The 15,538-nt window shown below is 34.6% G+C and overlaps 1 protein-coding gene across 1 annotated transcript in view; it reads right to left on the reverse strand.

The window, feature by feature from the left end:
* Nucleotides 1-15,538, reverse strand: part of CCSER2 (coiled-coil serine-rich protein 2) — a 56,344-nt gene that overhangs the window by 12,672 nt on the left and 28,134 nt on the right. Inside the window, exons 6-8 of the mRNA XM_009574044.1 lie at nucleotides 7,759-7,842; nucleotides 5,813-5,899; nucleotides 4,137-4,235 (exon numbers count right to left, since the gene is read on the reverse strand). Of these exons, the coding sequence (XP_009572339.1) occupies nucleotides 4,137-4,235; nucleotides 5,813-5,899; nucleotides 7,759-7,842 (270 nt within the window). The remainder of the gene's footprint in view (nucleotides 1-4,136; nucleotides 4,236-5,812; nucleotides 5,900-7,758; nucleotides 7,843-15,538) is intronic.

Genomic DNA, 15,538 nt, shown 5'->3' on the forward strand with positions numbered 1-15,538 from the left:
AGACAGCCGAAGTATTATGAAGGTTCACCAAAACAATTGATGTGAAAGGCTTTGGAATGACAAACTGGAACAATACACAAATGGAAGGCAAAGAATATATCTCAGCGCAGAAGTAGAGGAGAGATGTAGCAAAGAACAAGAATATGCATGCTCCCAGGCAAACTGGATTCTTTGCTGTCAGTTTACCAGAGACAAGAATGAATTTGTACAGACATTTGGGAAGCAAAAGTTATTCTCATCACTGTGTACTATTTCAAGACCAAGGAGAAAAATCAGATTTTACTGTACACTATCTACTGTTGCAGGGCATGGAAGAGCACCCATGAACTAGGAGGAGTTGTGTTACGCTAAGGAACTGGACCTCAGGGGCCAGAATCCTTTACAGACATCTTCATCCATATTCAGGCTTTGTAGTTTGCTTGCTTGTCTTTTACTTCTCAGCATCTGCAAACAGCCTTTCCAGTTTGAGAAGTCAAATAATTTGTCAACATAAACTTGATATCTAACCCCTTTACCCTCAAAAGCTTTAAAAAAAAAGTCAGTATTTAGTGTTACAGAAACAATGCTTGCAAAGCCTGCGAGACAATTGTGGCAATGGATGCTTGCATTTTTCTTCTTTGTAAGCTTTGTCCATCAACATTAATTTCTTCACGTAACTTTACGTTCAATACCTTCTTCCAGGTTTTGAGGTTTTTTTCCCCATGATAGTTAAAGATAGGCATAAATCAACTGGAAGTGAATTCAGTGTAAGAGATCTATGAGAAATCCTTCTATATCATGGTCCACCCTGTCAGTGAACGCTTGTACAAGCCTTTATCCCAAGGATAGCTAACCAAAAATAATGTTTCCCTCTAAGTTACCATTGTCTATACAAATAATCAGAAATTACATAATGTAGTTTTGAGCATACCGTAAGCAGTATCCTGAGAAGAAACACCATGTGGCAGACACAATGGCTAGGCAATAGGTTAATTCTTAACATGCCCAATTTTCAAAACATTTATTTTCAGCCACTAGGTTTTATTGCATGGAGTACTAAGTTCCAAGGATTAACCTAAAGTTACATAGCTTCCATTTATGCATTTACCTTTTAACAGGAAAAAAACCCTAAAAGTACTTTCAAAAAACTATGTGGTCCCTAAAGAAAATAACCCCAGACAAGTTTACAATCACAACAGGATCGGCCATTTTCTGGAAATATCTGGTAATAAAGAAAGAACATGACTTTCTAAAAAGAATATGTTTAATGATATTTTCTTGCCTATTTACTGGGAGAACGATGAAGTGATGAGAAATACTAGCTATTTCAAATGGACAGTAGAACTGCAATAAATTACTGCAATCCATATCGTCTTACGTTCCTAACCAAAATCCTTCAATAGCTGATTTCCACTCTCACTATATCCTAGTTTTTTCTAGCACCTATTCTTTATGAAACACTATAATAACAATGTTTGTTAAGCACACTTCTGGAAGCATTTAAAGTATCTCTTGAAACAGTAAATTACTGTATGTTCCTAGACTGTTATTTATGCTTCGGGAGTCAACACATCATATCAGTTCTGTTAGAATTTGTAAACTGTCAGAACAATCTTGAAAGTTATGATAATCTAACTGAAGTAACTTCCTGATATCATTTAAAGTGACCAACAGGTCAACACTTAGAGGAAAAAATGAAATAGTTAAATATTCATCAACTTTGTTAACTATTAACAAGCTTAAGCAAAAAAACTTATATGCCTCAAAGGAGTTGTACTCTCATTGCCAAGATTTCAATTATAATTTAGTTTTTAAAAAATGTAGTCTATATAAAAACGTCATCATTTCATAAACATTAACTACATTTCATGATTCATACCATGTTTAGGACCAATAAATTTGATTTGTCCCAGCCTGCGCTCTCAGTTCAAGACCATTGTATTAAACTGAACAGGAATGTTAATAAAGCAAAACAATTATTTTCTTTAAGACTTTTTTTTTTTTGAGTAAGAATATGTTTTACTCGGACGTCTCCTGCTATTGCCATTTATCATACTCCTGCCCCAAGAAAATATAGCCAATTGTCTCCCCTTTCTATTGCAAGTGACATTTTATGTCATTGGGTTCCAGCTCAACAATGATTTCATGCCAAGGCTTTTTCTACATTTATACTTCTCTTAAGCCATGCAAGGAAGCATACAAATGCATGTTAGCAGAGGAACTGTTAAACCAGAAAGTTGAGATCTAATCATTAGAACTGGAACTTGGCTACAACAGCAAAGATTATCGTCCCCCTTTAAGAAATCCCACATTAAGGAGCTCATATCAATTTCTGTTTGCTTACAGAAAGCCTCCATATAACTTAGAAATATGCAAAGGAGAAGACATTCAAAAAACCATTCTGTGCAAAAATTTTCAGCTATCGTTTACAAATAAAAGTTCCCAAAAAGCAGTGTGTTTTGAAAATCTGTCAATACTTCATGAATTTTCCTAATTCCTTTATCATTTTCACGAGAAACTTTACATGTAAAGACAAAAATACTGAGACGTTTATAATGCGCATCTAATAAGCATATGCCTACACACACATGTATGTATATCATCTACATATGTATATGCATACATATATCCACACACATACATACACCCAACCATGAATACAGCAGAGGTCCTTTTTTTTTTTTTAAAAAAAAAGATATTCTCCCTTAACTTGAATTTCCTCATGACAAAAAAAAAAGTGTCTTTTTGAACAAAACTACTGAAGAACTTAGAAGAAATATTAGAAGAAGTATACTACAACCTGACCAAAACAGACAATTGGGCTAAATACCACAGGTTGCTCAAACTAAAGCTTCTGTAGTTAGCAACTAACTTTCAATAGTTACTAATCTGTTTCCGAATTTATGTGGAAAATGGTAGGGAAAAAAGGAACACAGAAACAACAATAGCCATTAACCAAGTAATAGTATCAACACAGAAAAACATCAAATGAACATCACAGATAGGAAATTAAAGCTTGGGAAACAGAAACAATACAAAAGCTCAAAAGCTACAAAGTAACAGGAAAAGAGAAACAAACGGGATAAACATGAAGGACACTTTCTGCAACAGAGGCATTGGAGCAAACTAAAAGCTACTTAAGGTTATGATCTCTTTACATTGGGTTCTTATCAGACAGAAGACGGTTGGAAAGCATGGTCTCAACAGGATAAAGCTGTTTGCTAGCAACTGGTGAACATACAGCGTGGTGGTATTTCTATCCTAGCACTATATATTTGAAAGAGTAATTTTAGAAGGATAGCAGGGGTGATTTATCTTTACTACAATCCTACATCAACTAACTCAAGGCTGGGTAAAAACAAAGAAACAAAAAAATCTAACCCATTTTTAATCTTTTAAAGAAATCTCTTAGGATTCTCTAGCTAGACCAGTAGCTTCAAGATCCAAAGACTATTTGCTGATGACTCACAAAAGTCTTGTTCACCATTCAAACGTAATTCCTTATTATTATATAGTATCAAATGTGTTGTCCCTCCCTCATCTTAAGTATTGTATTAGTGTTCCATGAGGAATGTAAGTTTTATATAATGGAAGCAAATATGATCCATGCAACAACATATGGGAATGAAGATGTCCTTTGTCAAAGTGATTTTCACCCAATAATTTTTTGAATGAGTCAAGTTCTTCAAATAAATTATTCATAAAAAAAGATTAACTTTTGTTTTTACACTTATGGACTGAAACTTGGAATACACTGTTGCTTTTCCTCAATAAATGTGAGCACAGCAAGAATGAAACTTTAAGGAAAAAAAACAAATACAGATACCTGTGACTTTAAAGTCAGGATATAGGAAAATATCTTACATATGATTAGATATACAGCTTGGGCTGACTGTAACTTAGATAGTGCAGAAGGTGACTATTTTAAGAACAGACTTCTGAAGTTTATTTACTTATTTTAAAAGAAGTGTTTGTAATAAATGTTTAAATAAAAGGGTTGCAAAGAACGCAAGGGATGCACAGCAGGAAGGATACCACTCTCACATATAGCACAGAATCTCTTACACAATGCCAACTTGTATGGCAGCAAATGCCATAGAATTGGGGAACGAAATGCAGAAAGTCATACCCGAGAAGGAATGGCACGTTTTACTCACAGAACTCCTCCTCCAGGAGGTTTGCGTAAATTTATCAGCATAAGCGCACATTGCCCCTGTAGGTTTTTGACCGTCTTTCTGGCAGTTACATCTAGTGGCCTTAATCACCCCCAAAAAGAGAAGAGAAAGGAGAATTTGTTAGAAAATAACTAAGACACTTGAAAAGCACAGTCAAGGCCCAGTGTTCAAACATCATGCATTACTTGGCAGTATAGCACAATAAGATTAAACTGTAGGAACTAGTATTTACAGTGCTGCACAACTGCTTATTTTCCCAAAGCATATTTAGAAATAATTTAGAATAAATGTTGACTTTTGGAAAGGGTTTTTGATTCACTTAAATTTCTGAAGCACCACATTCTTTAAGTCACCTTTCAATAATTACGAATATAAGTTTTACCCATCTTTACAGCAGAGTTCCTTAGCTGCAACAAAGGTTTCAGTTACTACAGTAATTAGTTATATGGTCTACCAGGAAGGAGAGATTTCCTTGAAGAAATCTTTGAAGGCTGATGGCAACAGTGAGACTAAGTGTACTGAAAAAAATCAACACTCAATGCAAAATACTAATAGACAAGACAATTTGTTTTGGTATCCTGTGATCTGGAATTCTGTTGTTTAAGCAGAGAAGAAAGCCAAATCTTAACCCTCTTTTTGTTTTAATGGGAATGATCACATACTAGACAGGGAGAAGATGAAGACTACAGGTCAGTTTCAGTGCACATATGTATAAAAGCACATGCTAAACATTTCATTAGAGATTATAGTCACACAAGACTGTCTCCAGCCATGATAAATAAATATGATGTGTACCTCTTGGCATCTCATCTACCCTACTTTTAAGATCTTGCTGTGGTTTGAAATGGCTTGAAAATGTGGGGCTATTTTACAAGAATTGTCACAGCAGGTGACTTTACCAGAAACAAATGCAAAGATACACATGGCAAAATCCAAAGTTAACTTAGAACAAAAGCAAAAAGCGAAAAGGCATACGTTACTTTTGCCTGAGGACTTGTGTGTCTGCCTGAACCTGATTTATGATAAAAGTGTCCCCATAACTTCTATTTATTTGGCCAATTTAATTTTACTATTTATCATGCTTTGTTTTGTTTAAAAAAGAATCGCTTCGAATATTACCTTGCTCAGCTTTAAATTCTATGGTGGAATTCTTTATTAAACTAATGGACAGTAGGGGAAAGGAGAAGGAGAAAAAACCAACAAAAACCTTCAAGCAGAATGGTAAGGCCTGACACTTGTTAATTTTTAAAATATTTCAAGCATAAAGTGCCTTATCTTTGCTCATTGTTATTTCTGAACAGCTTCTAGAATTTTATGTTCAAAGTATTTGTTTTGGAAATAAGATATATTTAACAATCGTATAAACATCCTTGCTTAGTGCCACACATACAAATCATGACTCGCCTACAGAATTAAAGATCCCAGGCGTACAGTTGCAAACACACTAAAACATGTAGAATCGGTCTGCTAACTGAACCATTACAGACCTATGAGTCAGGTGGGTCTAAACAGAACCCAAATCCACCTTTGTTATAACGAAAGAGCAGGAAAAAAATTAGACGCCTAGCCCTCTTAAAGCCTTCCTAAGAATTACCTATTGAAGTTACACTCTGCAGTGCATACTTCAGATATTGTTAAACATTTAGCATTACACTTACAAGTTGATGCTCTAATTGGTTGATCATTTCATCTTTTTTCTTCAGTTCATCTTTAAGCTGCCTGATCTCATTCAGCAGGTCATCCATCTGCAATAGAACAGTGGCAAATACAAGTTTTTCTCTAAGGGCTACACAATCTAAATCAACACCTCTACAGGACATATTGTATCAGATGTTCATGGAGAACTGCCAGTAACATTAGCACATGCTTTCCTCCTCTTATTCGCGTGGTGACATAGGCTGTAGGCATACAACCTAAAGAGTGAAGAAACTTGACTAGAAGTCTCTTTAAAAGACAGAGTTGAGCCAACCCACTAAATTCGCAGGCTATATAAGTAAATCAGCTGCATTTTTGATGCAGCAATTCATCTGTTGTACAAGCAACTAGCATCATGGAAATGAACATCCCTAGCCATCAAATACTACCCATACTTCTCTTTATACAACAACAAAAACCACTGAAGCTTAAAGGTTAAGTGAACTTATTATTAACATAAAATGATAGAAACAAGGAAAAAAAAATCATTTAGAAAGTAAGCATAACTATGTTTACTGAATGCAAACAACACAACTGATTTGAATACATCCTACTAAAAACTAAAGGCTTAAAATAATTATGCAAAGTTCAGAGACTAAAAAAATTGGTAAATACACAGGAATGAATTTTTTTAAAATAATTTTTCATCACAAGGTAATTTTAATGTATTTTATAACTGTGCCATTATAGCTAGGCCATAAATTAAGGGGCAGACTTCCATTTAGTAGCATACATCTACTATTTCAGTTTCACTGAAGATGTTATTAGTTACTGCTTTAGGACAACACCCAGACTGATTTGTTGTGCAATTTTTCAAACCACATGACAGTATCAGGTGAAGAAGTGACAATTCAAAATGCCAGTTAAACCTACCATTTTTTTTTGTTATGAAGTTAAAAAGCAATACTTTTTCCTCTAGGAATTAAGACTAAGATTTTGAGGGAGGTGATTGTAGAAGGATAAGCACAACAAATACATCAGACAGCAATTAAAGAAAAAAGAAAGCCTAAATGTTATCGATGTAGAAACCAGGGTTGCTAAAGAACGATGCATATGGATCTACAGCTTCGGCAAATCTCTTAAACCCTGAAACCAGGATTTGGACAGATGACCTTCAAACACAAATAAGATTGTAAGCGTTCTTCCCTTTAAAGAACTATTTCTAATTTCATGTATCTTCAGCAAGTATTGTTTCCCTACTCTAAGTGCAGATTTAGTGATCTTTCTGCATTGATTTTACAATAAGAGCCTCAAGCAATGCTATAAAACCTCAGCACTATAGAAAGCACATTACAAGTCTGTGACCATAAAGGATGACTCTTTTTGGAATACCCATTGTGATTGCTTCTTCCTTTAATACCCATTCTAAAACAATAAATACATCTTTGACTTTGTGGGGTTCACGTTGTTTTTAAGTTATGTCTGCAATACCCGCATTATCTCACAGAAAACTTACTTTAGATGAAAGAATTTTAAGCTGAAGTCATCAATAAATGTAATGAAAAAGCAAGTAATTGAATAAGTATGGTATGATTACGCTTCAAAGCAAAAATCGTTTTTTTCAAATTCTAACACTTATCAAGCAGGCAACAATTTTTTGAAAGGAGTTACTCTACAACTGTTAATTCCCACGACTGCTACAAATACCAAAAGGCAAAGTTATTTTAATTATTTAAACCGTGCTGGCATTTTTAAGTATGCATTTTAAAAGGTCAAATAAACCCTTCCATTTTAACACAACTGAAAAGATGAAGTTTGCTTCATCTAAACATTTGCTAGGTTTGTGTTTCAGTAGATGAAAGAAGCAAGAAGTACTACTTCACAGTGACACAGAAGTCTTTGTTTGTGTTTTTTTAAACACAAACAGGCTTGTCTCTCTTATTCTGTAGAGTAAATCAGTGTTATTTACCTTAAAAGTTGACTCAGGTTCTTGTGGTTCTGGACTTGATGGAACGGAGAGTGGGATGTCCTGGAGGGACACATTTTCATCATTCTATCAGAGAACAAAAAACAAGAACAAAAGCTCAAACTACTTGCTGAAACAACTCCCTTGCAAACTTGCTTTCAAGGATGGAGACTCATCACCTCTCTGCAGAACCTGTTATAATGTCTGACCTCTCTCACTCTGGATTTTTCTTTTTTTCCCCTGATAGGAAAGCCTTCCTTGCTGCAGCATGTGTACAGTGCCCAAATAAGGGCCATGAACAGCCTTCCCCTCTCCTCACAAAGCTGAAGGAACATCTGCAGCTACGTCAAAGTGTGTTGATTTTGCACAAAAATCTGGTAAAAACTGGCCATTGTGTTCAAATGCCTTATATCAGGAAGGAATGGTGATGCTATGAGATTTTAAAAGCTTCATTTCCTTCATTATCCATTCAAATAACATGTCTGAGCATTATCAAAATATAAAGCCAGAATATTTCAGCTAGAAATTCTTAACTAAAAAAGCAACATTTGCTACTGGGCAGACTAATACAACATTAATTCACAGCCATCTGAACTAAATACCAATTATAAAAACTGGAACCACACAAAAGTATTCTTTCCCCTGCCATGACAGCCATGAATTCTGAAATTAAGCACAGCAAGCAGAAACAGAAATAACCAAAGATGCCAAAAGATTTCCTTCAGGGTATGTCCTGAAGCACTCACACTCTCGTGACAAAAACACAGCAGCCATTATGTGCAGTACTCTAAACCTGTGGCGCTCAACCCTGAAATGGTTCAGTTAGGTTAGAGAGTCAAGTCACAGACTGAACAACTGTGTACTCTCGTGATGTGGTCTCAGGTTTGTACCGTGATGTTGTGTCCAACCTTAGTGTGACACAACTACAGTACAATTATTTTATGGTCATGGAAGATCATAATCCCCATTTCCTTGGTGTAAAAAGATTTATTTCCCCACCCTTTCTGTCCATTTCCTCCATCTGCTGCCTTCTCAAAGAAAAAAATAAATGAATTTTCTACCTTACAGTATTCTCCTTTGTTTTTTAGTGTTCTTAGAGGGGAGTTTCTTTACACAATGACCTCACTGCCTAAGATTGCATTGTAGAACCTAAGAGCAGCATGTCTAAAAACCGCTCTGAGGCTGACCCAGCAACTCCCCAAAACCACAAGGGTAAAACTGCAGCTCAAATGCTAAAGATCAATTAAGGGAAAAACCCACAACAGACCCACTTATGTTCTTTATGTCTGTGAGGTATCTTTTTTGCTTTTTAATCCGTAAGAAATATTTCTCACAAATTTTTAACTAAACTGCAGAGAAACATCAACAAGATTGTCCAGATGCAAAAAAGCAAAAAATTAAAATTGATGAACTTTTAACAATTAAATTTTTACTTTTTCCTATAGTCACCAATTATTTGCAGCCAAAATATGCACAACCGTCACCAGACGTAAAAGATAAAAATACTAAGAACTATCATACAATTCCAAATTGCTTTTACCATGCTACAGACAGTTAAATTTAATTTCCATCACTTAGATGTAATTTTGTAGCTTGCAGTTTTTGGTGTTGTGTTGTTGGGTTTTTGGTTTGTTTTTTTAAAAAAATACTATTAATTGAGAGAGCAGTCAAATTTCAAGGCTTCCGACTCCTTAACATAGAGAATATTTCATCTTACACTGTCCAACACACAGTAGTATTCAATTCACAAGTAGCTGTTTGTCCCTTCTGGGCAGATCGCCAGCAAGTGACAGGCTGATGAAGCAGCAGTTTACAATCTATGTTATGAACAAGTTCTAATAGAGTGTTTTGAAATAATTTGCACAATAATATCATAAAGAAACAAACATTATTTAATCTAAAACATTTCTAAACTGCTAGAGGAAATGAGCAGCAATTAGAATCATAGAATCATTTACAGATTAACAGATTTTATATTATATTTTATATTTATCTTATATTCTACAATTAACAGATTTCATCAACATTTGTTATTTAAACAACTATTCAAACAAATGCACTCAGAAGAAAAGCTACATCAGACAGTCACAGTTATAGTTGTGAAGGAATAATCATGGGAATGGAAAAAAAACACAAAACAAGACAAACTATTTCAAACAAAAGTATCTTGCAAGGCTAGCTCTATCACCGATACCTCTGGTATGCCTTTTATTCCCATTAAAATGCATATAAGTGGAGCAATAAAACATCTACAACAGCAGATTAAGACCTAATTGCAAAGAAAGTTAGTATGTCACATATTCTCTGGTGATTTAAATCAAGTACTCCAGCCCCATGCTATACCTGACTAATATTCACTAACAAAGCAAGAACTAAGTTCATTTGCATCAATTCCCTTACCACTGTCTTAATTATCTTAACACAGGGCAACTGAAAGAATTCAGTTCTAACACTATCAGCAGGTACTTAAGCATCCCATTGTGAACATATGCTAGGATTCATCCATGAAACTCTTCTTGTGTTGCTTTTTCTTTCTTGCTCATCATATTGCTAAAACGAGATTGGGGAAGGGGAAAATCAGCAGAATAAGGCTATCCGTGTACAACAAAGATTAGAATTAGCAAAAAGACAATAGAATTAGCAAAACAAATGCAACCGGTTATATGCACATGCTCTTTTCGGTAGCCTAGACATTATACACTAAAATACCATCAAATTTTGGAAACTTGGAGAGAAGATATACTTTTAACCTTTAGGTAAAATTACAATAAACTTCGTAAAGGTATCACCACACTGCAATAGGCAACATAAAAAGGTTCTACCTCTTGGTTTTTACCTAACATTTTTACAATAGTAGAACACATTTATTATAGTATAATCACATCTTCAGAGCAGTTGCACTAGCCTCATTTGTGCCAAATGTAAAAAATGCTTGCAAAAACAAGAACTCAGGATAGTTTGTTAGCCATATCAAAAACAAATGCTTATCAAATGCATTGAAAAATAAGTTCTACTTATAAACATAAGCAGCTACAAAACATTTTAATTTCCTCAGTAGAATATTGCTTTTGAAAAACAGCAGCATTAGAAGGCAAAAATAGTTGTCAATATTTGTAACTATTTCCTAAATTTAAAACATTGCAACAAATAACTCAAACCTCATATATTCGGGCAATCCTGGTATAGTTATGTTTAAACATTACTGGCAGTTTAAGCATGAAAATAACCTGCAGTATGTAAACTGACAGAGGACTAATGTTGCAGACATTCACATTTAATTAGTTATGGAGGGATAGTCTTCAGTTATAGATTGATTATTTTAACCTGATACAATTTCATATATATATATTTGCATGCAATGTTTAATCAAGAATATGCTCATTTAATAAACAGCCAAGTAATATGCCAGTGGCTGATTATTTCACAGTCCTTTTCTTGTTGCTATGAGTATCAGCAACCCATTTGAATTGCTACCTGTCTATAGTGATTTTCAACTCAATCACATTTACTGGAAAGTTTTTGCTGGACTTAAGTCAACAGCATACACTTCAGCTTTTGGCCCATTTTGGGTGGTCCCTATGTAATAAACTGAGATAATCACATGCCTCAAGGTATGTTTTAAAGTGGCTTATAAAACTATAGCAAACCTCGAGTCAGAACCCATTACAAAATACCCCAGCAAGACTTAAAGTCATCCTAAATTTACTAATAGCTACATAAAGGGAACAGGTGGTTCTGGTGGGAAAAAATCCACACGCAAATTCCCTTCAAACACTTTTAGAATATTCAAAGACTAAAAGGTTGCTCTGAAAAAACTATGCTAACTTTTTGAAGACAAGTATGAAGAGATATTTCACCACCTCTCTAACAACATTTTAGTATTTATCACGTAGTGCCTATACAACAAACCCAGAAGAATGTCTAAAGCTTTACAACCATGACTATCAAAGAAGCCTGATTTCATGCTGAATATTATTTCAGCTTCATATTCCTTTGCAAAGGGTATCTGCTGAGAAAATTAATACTATCTTAGTTTTCTACAAACCAGTTGATTTTATTGTTTTAGGACAAACTCAGTGAGAGTTACAGATAAAATTTTTTAAGTGTACATGTAGGTAAAATACATAACAATCCTTTCTTCCCTGAGTGCTAACCCTATCGTGCACCTTATTTCTCTGGTCAATTTTCTACATGTCAAACATTTTTACATACCCACTCCCAAATGTTAGTCTAACTGAAGCACTTGATTATATTCTCAAGTCTGCATCTATCATTTTTACTCCATCTCAAGAACATGAGCTAAAGGTTATGGGAATAACCCTCCACCATGGCTGTCACAGGTACACCACAACTCACCCAAATACAAAGAGCCACAAACTGAAACCTGTGGTTTTGAGTGGCTGTACTTAACATGCTCTCATGCCAATATTTCACAAGTGTGAAATCTTTAGTACGAATGACACACAAATCCCTGTGCTTGCTTCACCTTACAAATTCCCAAAGAACTGACTTATTGCTTTTGGTAACCAGAATACTAAACATTAATTTTTATTTAGTGACAGATTATTATTTATGAAGAAGTGTATCAGATACAACTATTTAGTCAAGAACAGCCTAACAAAAAACCTCACCACCTTTGTAACCTACTGTGCTGATTATACACATTGCCTCAGGAGGAAGATACAAAGGTCAAAGCTTAAAGACAATAGTTGTTTTCATTATACTAACGTATTTTAAATTCTTCTATTACAAAAATCAACCCATTAGAAGCAAATGCATTTTCGGCAATTATCTTGTGGTTCCCTAACAGCACAAGCTGCCTTTTAACGTGCAGGATTTTAAAAGAATATACTACTAATAGTATACTAATAATTTCGTTTTGAGAATTCTTTCAACATTCCAGCATCTACAGTTCATGAAGAAGTTGCAAAATGCTAAGCAAATATTTCTAAAGTTTATCAAGGTTTATCAAAGTTTTATCAAGGTCAAGCTTTGATTCGCAATTCAAAGTTTTCTTCAGTACAAATTACTCATTTGCATAGTCTCCTTTGCTAACAGCATTTTTATAAAGATGCAAACAGAAAATTCATTAATTGTCCATCAAGTAAAGGCTGCTATTCACCTGCTGACTACGTGGTATTTTGAGTGTAGTTTCATTCAAATATCGCTACCAACAAGTGTCATGCAGCTTCCATTGCCCACTGTCAAACGCTGTTATAATGGTAGTCCAACAGTTAACCAACTGTTCAAACTTAAATTTGCCCGTTTTATTTGCTATTGTTTGTTTATTTCTTTGGTTCTGTTTCTTTCAAGCACAGTTAAGTCACTGAGGTGAACTATTTCGTGGCTAAAAAAAAAGTAACAATTGTAGGTGCAATTTATACAACTCAATACTTGACACACAGAAACTTTTTTACCTCATTAATTAAATCTGTTTGTTCCTTGTCTTCAGGCTTCTTACAACAAAGATTAATATCTCAGAGATCTCACCAGATGCAAAAGCAAAAGAACACAATGAATATGTACTTCAAAGGTACTCAAGTGACTTACTAACCTAAAGTCTCAGCAAAAATATATTGGTGCATTTAACAATTTTGCACTACAGACTTCATTTTTTCATTCATACCTCTTCATACAAATGGGATAGGCATATCTGATAAATTACAATGAAGATTTGTGCTTGAAGAATAGAATTTCTTTTCCATTCATGAAAGGTAAGTTGAAGCATTTTTTATAAAACTTGCCTCCCCCAGAAAAGAGTTTCACAGATTTCACAGTTCTGTGAACTGCTTCATGTTTCAGTCCTCCTTAAAATATCAGTAAGTGCTTATCTGAGATAAGACAGGGTGGTTGCGAATCATTGCTGCCAGTCTTGAGAGGAAGTTACTGCAGAGGATGGTCAATGCCTTGTCAAAGGCTCCAAGGCATCAGAAATAGTATAATTTTTATTTAAATAAGGATGTTCTAACACATTAGCTCTGTAGCCTCAACCTAGAGCAGCAAGTTTAAGAAACTAATTGAGGAGGAGGAGGAAGGAAGAAATTTTTAAGTCCAGAAGAAAACTTATTTACTATTAAGCATGCAAATGAAGTACCTTAGTCAAGGTTTAAGAGGCATTAACATTTAGATGTCAATTATTATTAGTTAGACTTCCAAAGCATTTCCTTCCTACTATACAAAGTTAGTGCTCCAGGTAAGCATTAAGTGAGAACATTCACCAGTAGTTCAACATCTCCCTTTAAGTAATTACAACCACATTTAGTGCAAGAAGAATGTATGTTTTTCACTCCATATAAGCTAGTATAACATTACTGCAAAATCAGAGAAGGTTATACTTACTGAAGTGAAAATTCTAAAAAACTCTGCATGAGATAGACTCCTACTCCTGACTTTACTGTTTGAAGACACAGAAAGATGGCAGTATGTGAGGAGTAAGCAGACAGCATGTGTACTGCTGGCATTGTTATCCTGGTCACACGGAGTTCAGAAAAGGCCGGACTACTCAAATAACTACTTATTTTTCCAAGCAGAACTGGGAACACAACACCAAACCCACGCTGTTGCAGCTATGTTGCTAGTAATATTCAAGATAATTTATATACAATTATGTGAGCTACAGTCACAGCAATGAGTCCAGTATAGCACATTAAGTTTCCCTAGGAATCTGCTAGGTATACTGTAGAGCATAGCACGTAATGAATGTAAGTCACACTACAGTTGATTAGATAACTGTATAAAATTGAATTTAATTACTATATCTTACTATCTTACTACAACTGTTCCTGTGAGACCTCATGCCTAAGACCTGACTACAGCTCTATTTCTACCTATCCAAATTAAATAATATTGCTAAAAGTCGTAACTTGAAAAAGGTAACACATATATTTAAATGTATAATATAGGTGAAGCAAAGATAAGAACTTCTGCTTCTTCACTAAAGCTAGTGCTTGAAAGGAGCTGACTTTGTATCTTGCTTTTTCACATTTTGTAAGAAGGGGCCTGTCATATGACCCGGACTGAGATCAAGTCCTAGTTCAGTGTTCAGACTGCTAAAGTTCAGGTAATTATTTTCAAAATTATATTTCTGTTCTTTACAATAAGAAAGAAGAATTGCAGTATTTTTACTCATTTCTGTTAGTATAAAGCTCAATATTTTCAGGAAAGGTTTAACGCTTAATAATGAAAAAATATTTCACACAAGTTTTACTCTAATTGTTTAGTAAAAAAGGTAGTAAAGGTCTACCGTTTTCCCTTCTGTAGCAGGTTAATTTACTTTACATTACTATTCATGTTGTTTGATTAAAAGGCTGGATAATACACAGGAGAGTAGAATAAACATTCAGAAGTCCAGTGAAGAGTTTTGGAAGCAGCGAGTTAAAACAGGGGGCGGTTAGGTCAGCAAAATACAGAGAAGTAGGCTTGACAAAGTTTGAAGGGAATAATAATACTTGTTATTACAAAACTCGCTATTACAGGGAGGGAGGGGTAGAAGATCAAGTTTTTGGCAAGAGAAGCAGCGAATTTTGAAAAACGTACATCTTAGAAGTAACTGTTTCTTCTGTGAGTTTAAGGTTTTTTTTAAAAACTTAATCTGAGCTACTTGAGGCAAGGTTTGTGTTTTGTAACCTTTTAGAAAAGTCTGGGTATTATAAACTAGATCAAGATTTAAAATACAATATTCTGCAGGGCCACACACTATTTGGCTATAACATGCACACCTTTACACAATGAACTACACATACACGGATCATCTGTCTAGTTGTTTAATTGTCCTTGTGTTAAA

This window comes from Fulmarus glacialis, unplaced genomic scaffold (genome assembly GCF_000690835.1).
Source record: "Fulmarus glacialis isolate BGI_N327 unplaced genomic scaffold, ASM69083v1 scaffold12190, whole genome shotgun sequence".
Lineage (NCBI taxonomy): Eukaryota > Metazoa > Chordata > Aves > Procellariiformes > Procellariidae > Fulmarus > Fulmarus glacialis.